The following is a 13659-nucleotide window of genomic DNA, read 5'->3' as shown; positions in this document are numbered from 1 at the left end:
GTCTTGTCAGTAAGTGTTTTGATTATACACAAAACTTTTTAGGTATAAAAACCACAAAGGAACTAACAGTTATTGTTAATTACAACCGATAAAGTGGTTCCATTTTAGAGTGAATAAGCCATTGGAAAGATACTAGTTCTTCTGGATGGAGCAAAGAGAAGAGCTGCATCAAGGACTGTGAGAAGTGGCAAAATGAGCTGAACTGCTGAAAGCCAAAGGGGAGAGAAACCAATCAGGGACCAGCAGGTGGGTAGCAGAAGGTGTCAAGACCTCATCCATATTTCCTGGGCACTCATCATTCTCTAGCATATGCCACTAACAGGAATCTTGCAGTAAGCACCTGCTTGAGGCTTTCTCTCTGCTTGAAGTGCTGTGGAGTTAATGCCCCTGTATGGGAATTCGAGGGTGCCTACCCAGCTTCCCTGCCGACCAGAGAAGTTACACAACTGCATATTTGAAAGTTATCCTTCGAGTGGGATAACGGTTTCCATGCCATCTTTTAGAGGTCCCCAGTAGTATTAAACATACTTGCCCACAGTGGGAATCTACTTATGAATGCATCCTGCATAGGCTTCCTTCTTTTGTCTCACTCCCCGCTTCCCTACAGTGCATCCTGGAATCATCATTTGTGCTAAATGCCTACTCTCCTCATTTTTTTTTCCTTCAAGAAAATATTTATTGCACATTATTAGTGATTATGTTTTACAGCAAAATTAAACACACACACTTTTCACAAACACAAAATGGGAATCAAGGCATCTATTAAATTTAAATGTTGAGCTGAGTCCTGGTTTTCAGAATTCAGCAGCCAATCCTGGTTCTGCACCAGGGCCACTAGTCCATGATTTCCAATAGTTGAGGATCTTTTCAGTAATTGGAACAAAATCTTTATATGTGACAATCATTTCTACATAAAACCCTTTTGGGAGTTCAGATAGTTTACTGGGTCCTTCACTTCTTGAGACATCCTTTTCTCTATTTCATCACCTGACGGCTTCACCGTTCTCCAGCTGAAGTAAAACATTGAGCCCACCAGAGTCCAGGTGCTTACCGACATTCATCTGTACCAGTCTGTGAACTGGTTTTGATACATTGATACTCTGGCAAGGGCCTTGATGCTCCTTGTCATGGTTCTTAAAGGTTAAACACCTGAATGGTAGTAGGCTGAGGCAGAGGTACACTCAAAATCAAGAGTGTGTGGGGAAAAAAGGAAAAACAAAATCAGAAGTGTGTGGGTAAGGGTAAAGAACACTGAAAGCCTGGTGGGGATTGGGATCTGGATTTAAAAATTAAAGTGCCCATCCAGGTCACATGTGAGTATACCTCAATGCTCTGGAAGGCAAACAAAATTTGAATTTGGCTAGCAGGAAATATTTTTATCACTTTTTAAGGGCTTAGAGTCCAGTTTCTGCTTAGTAACAGGCCGTTTGTGTTTCCTATTGGCCTAGGCGCCCATATCCTGGGTTTGTCAATTCTCGGCCTCCGTTACCTGGAGATAGGATTCTGTCTAGCGGTTCACACTTGCCATTGGTTGCACTATCAGGAGTCTGCTCTAGAGAGTCCCAGGGCTGTCTGTGCTCAGTCCTCACCTTGGGCAATCAATGTTAATGTTGCCCCAGCGAGCTGCAGCTTTGGTTTAGGTCCTGGCCCAGGGTCTGCAGGAATGGGGTTTGGGATTGGCGCAGAAGGCTGAGACAGTCTTGATGGTGTGGTTGTTCACTGTCGTGTCATCTGGTCCTGCAGACCTGTGGGAAGACCCAGTCCTCAGCTTTGTGAAATGGGGGCCACCCCAATTATGCTGGGACCATTGTAAGTGGGGTATTTGAAAAGATGGCCAACATGATATTTACCGATTTCTTTTGCATTAAATGAGTAGTTTCTAATACATTAAATAGCATTTTATTTTCCTTTTTTAGAGACAGGGTAGCTCTCTGTCACCCAGGCTGGAATGCAGTGGCACTATCATAGCTCACTGCAGCCTCAAACTCCTGGGCTCAAGTGATGTCCCTGCCTTGGCCTCTCAAAGTGCTGGGATTACAGGCATGAGCCACTATGCCTGGCCAACAGTTTCATTAGTTATTGCTGTATATTTTGAGTGTTTAAAAGTGGTTTCTCTAGGATTTGCCATACACATCTGATCAGAATTAGTTTCAGATTTATATTAGCTTAAGTCCAGTGAAATATACACAGATGTTACTCCTATATGACTATTCTCTTTCCCCTGTTTTTGTGGTATATATATTACATATATTAATATTGCAAATCCAACAATATATTATAAGGATTATTTTAGTAGCTATGATCATTTTTATTAGCATCTGTGATCATGTACCTCCTTCTGTTATTGTCAAAATACATACATTAGACTTCTATGTTACAGGACCAACTTATACACTTATGCAATTTTCAAAAAATCAGTTGAGAAAAAATGCATTTACAGTGTCTTTTATAATGGCATAATTACCTTTACGTGTGCTTTCTATCCATATATATGATTATTTTGTTACATTTTTTCTTTTTCTTTTGTAAGACAGAATCTCACTCTGTTGCCTAGGCTGAAGTGCAGTGGTGCGATCTCGACTCACTGCAACCTCTTCTTCCTGGGTTCAGCCATTTGTGTGCCTCAGCCTCTGAGTAGCTGGGACCACAGATGCGTGCTACCATGCTTGGCTCATTTTTTGAATTTTTTCTACAGACCAGGTTTTGACATGTTGACCAGGCTGGTCTCGAACTCCTGATCTCATGTGATCCACCTGCCTCAGCCTCTCAAAGTGCTGGGATTACAGGTGTGAGCTACCACACCCAGCTAAGCCACCCCGCCCAGCATTTGTTGGTTTTTCAATCCATACTCTGTAGAGTCAGGCTTCTCCAGGCCACCATAAAGTATATGGTCATGAGTTCAGGAACTATAAGACATGTGGATACTGCTTCTCTACAAGAAGGGACCGACAGCTCAAGCCTGTAATCCCAGCACTTTGGGAGGCCGAGACGGGCGGATCACGAGGTCAGGAGATCAAGACCATCCTGGCTAACCCGGTGAAACCCCGTCTCTACTAAAAATACAAAAAACTAGCCGGGCGAGGTGGCGGGCGCCTGTAGTCCCAGCTACTCTGGAGGCTGAGGCAGGAGAATGGCGTGAACCCGGGAGGCGGAGCTTGCAGTGAGCTGAGATCCGGCCACTGCACTCCAGCCCGGGCGACAAAGCAAGACTCCGTCTCTTAAAAAAAAAAAAAAAAAAAGAAGGGACCAACAGCTCGTGGAGCCTTCCTGAAGACTTTTTTTTTTTTTTGAGACACGATGTCACTCACTCAGGCCAGAGTGTAGTGGAACGATCACAGCTCACTGCAGCCTCCACCTCCCAGGCTCAAGTGATACTTCCATCTCAGCCTCCCAGTTAAATGGGACTACAAGGCACATGCCATCGTGCCTGGCTTAATTTTTTTTTTTTTTTTTTAAAGAAATTAGGGTCTTCCAATGTTTCCCAGGCTAGTCTTGAACTCTTGGGCTCACACGATCCCCCTGAACCAGCCTCCTGAGTAGCTGGTACTATAGGAGCTCACTATCACACACAGCTGATTTTTTTAAAAAGTTTTTTTTTTTTTTTATTAAGAGATGGGGTCTCACCACGTTGCCCAGGCTCTTGTCATGAACTCTTAGGCTCAAACAACCTCACCTCGGCTGGCTTTTTTTTTTTTTTTAATTGATTTTTATTTATTTACTTATTTTTATTTTTTATGTCGAGGCTTCTGGAGATGACTTTGCTTTCGCCTGCTGTGTGGGTGACTGTGGGCTTGACCTGTGGCTATGGTTCTGACACTTAGCAATACTTTGCAAAGCTGCATCGTTGGGTCCCTGTGGCAGGCCCTTGTAGACCCCTCAACCTAAAACTGCTGCATTTGAGTCCTGGGTTGCTCTGAAGCCCCTTCTTGCATATCTTGCCTCAGACGCAGCAGGGTCACCCTATTTGGGGAGGCATGTGCTGCAATTGAGAGCACGGCTTTCCATTATTCTGAGGCAGTTGACTCTGCAGCTGTGACTGAGCCGAGGGCCACTGCTTCCCTAGATCCCAAGGACCCGAGTCCATCGGCAGCTGTTCCTGGACCATCATCCCCTCTAAGTAATTCTGAGGCTGTTGGTGCTGCTGCGGGTGATACTGCCAATCATTCTGCTGCTGTTCTCGCAGCAGTGAGAGAGAGAATGAGCAACGACAATGGTCTTTCTTCACCCCATATGCGCCTTGAGCATAATCCAAAAGGAAGGGACTTGCATGCTGGCTTTCCCTGGTTTCAGTCCTTTCTCCATGAAAATATGGCACAGAAGATGGAGGAGGATGAAGGCATACTGCAGAGTTGTAGCTGAGAAAACGATAGTCAGTAGAATGCCCACTTGCTGTGTCACCTCCATACTCCAAAGCACAGCGTGGTTGCTTTTCAGTGCCTGTGACCAGATGGGAGCTCTGGGAGGCCACCTGTTGACTGAGAATCTCTTTGTCTCCAAAGAGAAGCAATTGTAGCCCATCTGTTGACTGGGAATTCTCTGTTTCTCCAGAGGGGAGCAACCAACTGTACTCATCAGAGCACTCTTGGCACAGGAAAAACTCGGCTCTGTGGCATAGTTGGGAGCTGCAGCCTGGGTTTCCTGGAGGCTTAAACATGGATGGGCTTGGACTGGGAAATCGTGTTTTTTTCCAAATAACAAATATTCTGTGTCTTTCTTCAGGTGAAAGTCTGGCTCTATTATTTTGGAATCAGGTCTAAAGGGAAAAGATAATTTTGTATTATCAAATCTACTTACTTGATGATATTCCTCTACCCATTCCTTAATGTAGGAGGCTTTTTCTTTTTAAGCCTCTTAAAAGCAGAGTCCCTGACTTGCCTTCGGACATTAAGGCATATAAAAAATAAGACAATCTGTCCTAGAACTGCACATATTATACCAGAGGTCATGCATCATGCATTTCTAGAACCATAACCTCCTTCACTGGAGACAGGGACACCATAGTTTACATGTAAACCTAGGCTGTCCAGAATCTATCTCCAACCTACTTTTGACCTATTTGCAATCTTTTCCTGCTTGCTCACTGAGACCCACTCTGTGCTACAGAAGAGGCTCCCAGCTGTCCCACCTAGATGTGGATTGTTCCTACAACCCTGCTACTTATGCTCTTCCACCAGGAAGAATTAATAATGTATTTTCTGATACCATTTCTGTTGCGTATATGCACATAATTCTTACATACATTGGGTTCAAGGGTCACAAGTAAACAGTGCAATTGTTTCAAGTATTTATTGACCATATATTTGTTGTATGACCCTCTGAGGAGAAGAAACAAACCAATTTTCCTCTACTCTCATACCACAACCATCACAGAAAGACTACTGTGAGCAAATGTGTTTCCCCGCACACAAGGCAAGCAATCAGTTGTGCAGTGCACACCAGCTGGGTATCCTCCAATTCAATTCCAGCACTGCCTACCTGGAAATACTGTCAGATCCCACAGGTGGAGGGCTCAGTCCTGCAAGACTGCCCCTCTTTCAGATGCCAGTTGCAAGTCTGGGCTTTTACAACTTTTGGCTGACTGGCTTCGGGTTGGGGCTCCTGTGACCTCCTTTTTGGGTTTGATTAACTTGCCAGAGCAGCTCACAGAACTCAAGGAATCAAATATGTTTACCAGTTTGTTACAAAGGATATAGATTCATAGGGTGAGATATGGGGGAAGGGATGCAGAGCTTTCATGCCCTCCCTAGACAAGCTACCCTCCAGGAACTTCCACATGTTCAGCTATCTGGAAGCTCCCCAAACCCACTCTTTTTTTTTTTTTTTTTAATGGAGGCTTCATTGCATAGGCATAATTGATTGAACCATTGACTGCTGGTGATCAACTTAACCATCAGCGCCTTCCCCTCCCCAGAAGTTGGAGGGTGGGGCTGAAAGTCCCAACCCTCTAACCCTTTGGATCTTTCCAGCTCTCATCCTGAAGCTACTAGGGTCTACCAACCATCAGTCAACTCATTAGTGTACAAAAAGACATCACTTTGGAGATTCTAAGTATTTGGAGAATTGCATGCCAGGAAACAGAGCAGAAAACCAATTATATATTTAGAATAACCATAGTTATTTCATCCGATTTATCTAATCTTTATTTTTCTCTCCCCTAAAAAGAGGATAATAATATTAAAATACCCAGATTATTCAGGCTTTGAGGGAGGCAGAGATGAGAAAATGCTTTTTGTACCCAAGCTATGGTACCTCCAAGAAGCTATGGTTTGAATAAGGGAGAAAATTTTTTTTTTTTTTGAGACGGAGTCTCGCTCTGTTGCCCAGACTGGAGTGCAGTGGTGCAATCTTGGCTCACTGTAAGTGCTGCCTCCTGGGCTCACGCCATTCTCCTGCCTCAGCCTCCTGAGTAGCTGGGACTACAGGCTCCTGCCACCACGCCCGGCTAATGTTTTGTATTTTTAGTAGAGATGGGGTTTCACCGTGTTAGCCAGGATGGTCTCAATCTCCTGACCTCATAATCTGCCCACCTCGGCCTCCCAAAGTGCTGGGATTACAGGCATGAGCCATTGTGCCCGGCTGGAGATAATTCTTATAGTTCAGGCAACAGGGTAAGTTCCTTGCATAATCTAATAGGAACCTCTTATTTTTATATTTACATGTCCTGTGCTACTAAGTTCAGAATTGCTTTAGGCTATGAGGAGCACTAAAGCTACAAGGGTCTTTGATCCATACACAGGATAATTGTTTAAAACAAAACCGTGAGTAGGCACAATGAACGAGGCACCTACAACACAGAAAATTACACATATTTTAGAAAAAGCTGAGGTGCAGGAGTGCTATGGTTTAAATGTCCCCACCAAAACTCATGTTGAAATTGTAAACCAAAAATACAATTCTAAGGCTCCCCAACCATCTGAATGGACCCCTCCTCTCAGCCAAGGGCTTTGCAAAGTTAACTGAAAAACTAGTTCAGACCATGATGGCAAATGGGAGCCAGGCAGGCCTCATTATACCCTCCTTTCTTTTGGGATTACTGATAAAACACACTGTTCAAGTATGATAAGAAACATAGACTCTTCAAGTCTGATAAGAAACACAGTCTATTCTCTCTGACGTCTGCCATCTGGTGGCTTCATCAGCATGACACCACTTTGGTCTCCACAATTACTTATGGTAACCCAGACATTCCTTTCTAGTGATAATAACTCTTTCAACCAACTATCAATAAGAAAATCTTTGAATCTGCCTATGACTTGGAAGCCCCTGCTTCCAGTTGTCCTGCCTTTCCAGACCCAACCGACTTACATCTTACATGTATCGACTGATGACTTATGTCTCCCTAAAATGTATAAAACCAAGTTGTGTCCTGACCACCTTGGGCACGTGTCGTCAGGACCTCCTGAAGCTGTGTCATAGGCACATTCTTAACCTTGACAAAACTTTCTACATTAAGATCTGTCTCAGATACTTTTGTTTTATAAAACTTAATCTTCAGCCAGGTGCGGTGACTCACGTCTGTAATCCCAGCACTTTTGGAGGCCGAGGTGGACAGATCACTTGAGGTCAGGAGTTCGAGACCAGCCTGACCAACATGGAGAAACCCTGTCTCTACTATTTGTAAAAATACAAAATTAGCCAGGCATAGTGGCACATGCCTGCAATCCCAGCTACTCAGCAGGCTGAGGCAGGAGAATCGCTTGAACCGGGGAGGCAGAGGTTGTGGTGAGCCGAGATTGTGCCATTGCATTCCAGCCTGGGCAACAAGAGCGAAACTCCATCTCAAAACAAAAAAACAAAAAAACAAAACCTCAATCTTCAATGTGGCAGCACTGAGAGGTGAGGCCTTAAGAGGTGATTGGATCACAAGGACTTTGCTCTCATGAATGGATTAACACATTCATGGTTTAATAGATTAATGGCTTATCATGGGAGTGGTACTGGTGGCTTTACAAGAGTAAGTAAGACCCCTGAGCTAGTACCCTCAGCCACCTTGCCATGTGATACTGTGTACCACCTTGTGGTCCCCACCAGCAAGAAAACTCTCACTAGATGCGGCCCCTTGACCTTGGACTTCTCAGCCTCTATAACTATAAGAAATAAATGTTTTCTTTATATTCACTCAATTTCAGATACTCTGTTCTAAGCAACAGAAAATGGACTAGGAGAGTCACGAATTTGTCAGAGTTATAGAGCCAGTGGGAGGCAGTGCTCATGAGAGTCTAACCAAGAAAAGCAAGTGTCTACTTTCATCTATCACAGTGCCTTCTATGCTCCTGTCCTAGTCATGATTGCCTCCTGATTACAATAGGGGCACTTTCTATAAATACAGGCAGCTCAAAGCAATGCAATGCAATTTAAATTGCCACTTTCCGTGAACTCCCTTTCATAAGCCTGTCCTTTGATGGGCATTGAAAATGATTAATAAGCAATACCAAAATTGAGAAACTCAATGGTCGGAAATTCAGAAATGTAAAAAAAAAAAAAAAGGTAATACTATAAGAATGTGTATTTACAGAAAGGACTGTGCCACTGCCAGAGCTTCAGCTGCCTGGCGTTTAAAGTTTTAACTCAGTTGAAGAATCGAGAGATCATGGCGGACAAGAGGCAGGACTAGATTGCAGCTCCCACACAGACAGAGCAGTGTGTGGAGACTCACATGGTGAACTTTTGCTCCAGAACTGTTGCAGGAATAAACCAGGAAAGCTGAGAGAACCCTCTCAAGGAAGTAGATTGCTCCTGAAGGGCCCGGGAGACACCCCAAATACTGTGATGCTCTCTTCAAAATGGGACCTCCTGGCAGGAGGCCAACAAGCACAAAAATAGTACATTAAACAACCAAAACTAAGGACCCTCACAGGGTCCATTTCACCCCCAGCCACCTCCACCAGAGCAGGTGCTGGTATCCACAGCTGAGAGACCTGCAGATGGTTCACATCATGGGACTGTGCAGACAACCTCCAGCACCAGCCCGGAGCCCAGCAGACCTGCTGGGTGGCTAGATCCAGAAAACAGATAACAACAACTACAGCTCGGCTCACAGGAAGCCATATCCCTGGGAAAAGAAAAAGAGTACTACATCAAGGGAACACCCTGTGGGACAAAAGAATCTGAACAGCAGCCTTGAGCCCTAGCACTTCCGTCTGAGATAGCCTACCCAAATGAGAAGGAATCAGAAAAATAATTCTGGTAATATTAAGGGAGGAGATCACCCCTCATATTGTTTTATGCCCAATTTCTGCTCCAAAGAAAAAATAAGTAAAAACTAAAAGGCAGAAATGAAATCCACAAGCAGACAGCCCGGTGCCACACCCTGGGCCTGGTAGTTAAAGATTGACCCCTGACCTAATCGGTTATGTTGTCTACAGATTACAGACATTGTTTAGAAAAGCACTGTGAAAATCCCTGTCCTGTTCTGTTCCGTTCTAATTACCGGTGCTTGCAGCCCCCAGTCATGTACCCCCTGCTTGCTCAGTCTATCATGACCCTCTCACGTGGACCCCCTTAGAGTTGTGAGCCCTTAAAAGGGACAGGAATTGCTCACTCCGGGAGCTCAGTTGTTGGAGACGTGAGTCTTGCCGAATCTCACAGCTGAATAAACCCCTTCCTTCTTTAACTTGGTGTCTGAGGGATTTTGCCTTTGGCTTGTCCTGCTACAATGTGACAAAGCAAGGTTCTTTAACACTCCCCCAAAAAATCACACTACCTCACCAGCAATGGAGTCAAACCAAAAAGAAATCCATGATTTACCTGAAGAAGAATTCACAAGGTCAGTTATTAAGCTAGTCAAGGAGGCATCAGAAAAGGTGAATTTAAGGAGATGAAAAAACAAATAAAAGGAATAAGGGGAGAAATCTTCAGTGAAATATACAGCATAAATAAAAAACAATAAAAACTTCGGGAAATAACAGATGTACTTAGAGCAATGCAAAATTCTCTGGAAAGCCGGCCGGGCGCGGTGGCTCAAGCCTGTAATCCCAGCACTTTGGGAGGCCGAGACGGGCGGATCACGAGGTCAGGAGATCGAGACCATCCTGGCTAACACGGTGAAACCCCGTCTCTACTAAAAATACAAAAACTAGCCGGGCGAAGTGGCGGGCGCCTGTAGTCCCAGCTACTCGGGAGGCTGAGGCAAGAGAATGGCGTAAACCCGGGAGGCGGAGCTTGCAGTGAGCTGAGATCCGGCCACTGCACTCCAGCCTGGGCGACAGAGCGAGACTCTGCCTCAAAAAAAAAAAAAAAAAAAAAAAAAAAAAAATTCTCTGGAAAGCCTCAGTAATAGAATCAAACAAGCAGAAGAAAGAACTTCAGTGCTTTAAGACAAGATTTTTGAATTAATCTCAGCCAACAAAGACAAAGAAAAAAGAATAAGAAAAAATGAACAAAGCCTCCAAGAAGTTTGGGATTATGTTAAATGACCAAACCTAAGAATAATTGGCATTCCTGAGGAAGAAGAGAAATCTAAAAGTTTGAAAGACATATTTGGGGGAATAATCAAGGAAAACTTCCCTGGACTTGCTAGAGACCTAGACATCCACATAGAAGAAACTCAAAGAACATCTGGGAAATTCATCCCAAAAAATAATTGCCTAGGCACATTGTCATCAGGTTCATCTAAAGTTAAGATGAGGAAAGAATCTTAAGAGCCGTAAGACAAGAGCACCAGGAAACCTCTAAAGGAAAACCTACCAGATTAACAGCAGATTTCTCACCAGAAACTCTACAAGCTAGAAGAGATTGGGGCCCTATCTTCAGCCTCCTTAAACAAAACAATTATCAGCAAGCTGGCCCAAACCACCGTCACCTCCACTAACTACAGCAGCATCAACTCATCCACTGCTTCCAAATTTGCCTCACTGCAGTCTGGTTTTCACAATACATACCCACTGTATTTCACATATATACATACATAATAATACTATTTTCCTACGTGATGAAATGCTGTATACTGCTTACTTCTTTATATTTTTCTTTGAGACAGAGTCTCGCTCTGTCACCCAGGCTGGAGTGCAGTGGAAAATACCTGATGTGTTAAGGCAGGAGAATCGCTTGAACCCAGGAGATTCAAGTGAGCCGAGATTCCACCACTGCACCCCTGCCTGGGCTACAGAGTGAGACTCCATCTCAAAAAAAAAAAATTACCTTGATTGGCATTGGTTTACAATTTCAAAATAATTTTGCGCGTATTGTAGGACAGAGCAACTGAATATAAATTGAACCAGGGCATTCACTGTAAGAGAAGGGGTCACAAATGTACAGTAGGAAAGTTGAGAAAGAATCTTGCGTATGCCGGGTGGAGTGGCTCACACCTGTAATCCTGCATTTATGATTTTTTGTTTTGTTTTGTTTTTGAGATAGAGTCTCTCTCTGTCCACCCAAGCTGTAGTGCAGTGGTGCAATCATGGGTCATTGTAGCCTTGACCTGCTGGGCTCAGGCGATCTTCCCAGCTCAGCCTCCTGAGGTCAGGAGTTCGAGACCAGCCAGAGCAACATGGCGAAACCCTGTCTCTACTAAAACTACAAAAATTAGCTGGATGTAGTGGTGGGCGCCTGTAATCCCAGCTACTTGGCAGAATTGCTTGAACCTGGGAGATGGAGGTTGCAGTGAGCTGAGATTGCGCCATTGCACTCTGGCCTGGGTGACAAGAGCAAAACTCCGTCTCCAAAAAAAAAAAAAAGTAAAAAGAAAAGTACATACAAAACACAGAATGAGCCCTTACAAGTGACCTTCTCACTCCATCCAGGAGTCATCAATAACAATAAACCTAAGCCTAACCCAGGATGCTTCAAAGAGTGACAAAGCCTCTTCCATACTTTAGATATGAAAGTTCTCACAATATTTCTGAACAAAAGCACAGAATAAAAAACTGCCACATTTGTGAGCTAGGAAAAAAACAATACCTGGGACATTTTTGTTTTTTAAGAGACAAGGCCTCATTCTGTCATCCAGGCTGGAGTGCAGTGGCATGATCATAGCCTACGGCAGCCTCCAACTCTTGGGCTCAGATGATCCTTCCTGCCTCAGGCTCCCAAGTAGCTGGAACCATAGGCGTGCACCACACCTGGCCAATTTTTATTTTTTTCGTAGAAATAGGGTCTTGCTATGTTGCCTAGGCTTGTCTCAAGCTTCTGGACTCAAGCTATCCTCCCACCTCTGCCTCCCAAAGTGTTGGAATTACAGGCATGAGCCACCGAATCCAGCCTCAATTGCTCTGCTTTAATAATTATTAATACACAGCCAGTCTTTGTCTGATCTAGAATCCATCCATTTGAACTTCCCCCCAAGAATTTTTACCTTTTAATAAAATTTGATCTGTAGGTATTTTTGTCTGCCTAAAAACGAAAGAATTTTATAAACAAGAACCATAATTGGGTTTAATTTTTAAATGCCTAGTCCTATCTGAAAGCTGCAGTGTCCAATTGTACCCCGAGTGAATAACACCAGTCAAACTGACTGCCCGCAATCTTCACTATTATAAGGTAAAAGATGAAGCCCTACAAAACCCCAATTTTCATGGAAACAGTCTTCTCACAACAAAGCACATTGAGTTCTCTACCAAAGGCACTCATCTTGGGAAGACATGTAGAATCTCTAGTCCAGGGTCTTTCCAACTGAAAAAATAATCAACTGTAAAGCTGAATTACTTTAAATATACTGAGGTGCCCACCCTAATCACACATCCATCCTAGTCATGCTTTTTTGATTTATTTACAGAACCCACCTTTTCAAATCCTATCTTCTATTCATTGAGATTAGTTTTCTTCTTTAATTCTTCAATACCATATTTTCATCCTCATTTTACAGGTAAGAACCTTTGGTGTAGAATTGTTCAGAGCCCAGGGTCAGGTCTCCGACCCTGGCAGTCTGACAGCTGATTCCATGCCTTTCACCACACACTTATTCTATATAACAGTGATTCTGTACACTCTTGTGAGAACTAAAAATAAAATTCCAAGCCCCCCAAACAACTCAATGAACCGCCCCCCCACCCACCTTAGCCAAAGGGACCTCAGAGAAACCTTAAAAACTGAGTTCTGGCCAGGCTTGGTGCTCAGGCCTGTAATCCCAGCACTGTGGGAGTTCTAGGTGGGCGGTCACCTGAGGTCAGGAGTTGGAGACCACCCTGGCCAACATGGCGAAATCCCGTCTCCACAAAAAGTTCAAAAATTAGTCGGGCATGATGGTGGATGCCTGTAATCCCAGTTACTCGGGAGGCTGAGGCAGGAGAATCGCTTCAGCCTGGGAGGCGGAGGTTGAAGTGTGCTGAGATCGCACCACTGCACTCCAGCCTGGGTGACAGAGCAAGACTCTGTCTCAAAAAAAAAAAAAAAAAAAAGGCAAAAAAGCCCCAAAAAACTGAGTTCCCAGACACATCTCATTATATTTCTCACTTTGTGGTTTAGACACAGCTGACCAGCATTAATATTTAAATGGAAATCATGAGACTGACAAAAGTAACTCTTGCTGGCAATAAAACCAAATTAATAAACAGGACGTAAGGCACTGTGAGGCATGGATTAAGTCACACACCCTTACACTTAAAGAATAAACTATGCGCCGAACACGGTGGCTCACACCTATAATCCCAGCACTTTGGGAGGCTGAGGCTGGAGGATCACTTGAGGTCAGGAGTTCAAGACCAGCCTGGTCAGCATGGTGAT

At 44.0% G+C, this 13659-nt stretch overlaps 1 protein-coding gene and 1 pseudogene across 1 annotated transcript; both read right to left on the bottom strand.

Moving 5' to 3' along the window:
- Nucleotides 1-794: 794 nt before the first annotated feature.
- LOC115895192 lies at nt 795-1093 on the bottom strand (annotated as a pseudogene).
- A 2788-nt stretch (nt 1094-3881) lies between these two features.
- On the bottom strand, nt 3882-4741 carry CPHXL (cytoplasmic polyadenylated homeobox like; the record flags this gene model as incomplete). The annotated part of the gene is given in 4 exon segments (XM_030924452.1): nt 3882-3958; nt 3961-4485; nt 4488-4689; nt 4691-4741. Coding segments are annotated over 4 exon segments (855 nt in total), but the record flags the coding sequence as incomplete, so codon positions are not given.
- Between the last annotated feature and the right edge of the window lie 8918 nt (nt 4742-13659).

Source organism: Rhinopithecus roxellana, chromosome 20 (genome assembly GCF_007565055.1).
Source record: "Rhinopithecus roxellana isolate Shanxi Qingling chromosome 20, ASM756505v1, whole genome shotgun sequence".
Classification (NCBI taxonomy): Eukaryota; Metazoa; Chordata; class Mammalia; order Primates; family Cercopithecidae; genus Rhinopithecus; species Rhinopithecus roxellana.
Note: the sequence above shows the minus strand (reverse complement) of the source record. Positions and strands in the feature narration are given on the sequence as shown.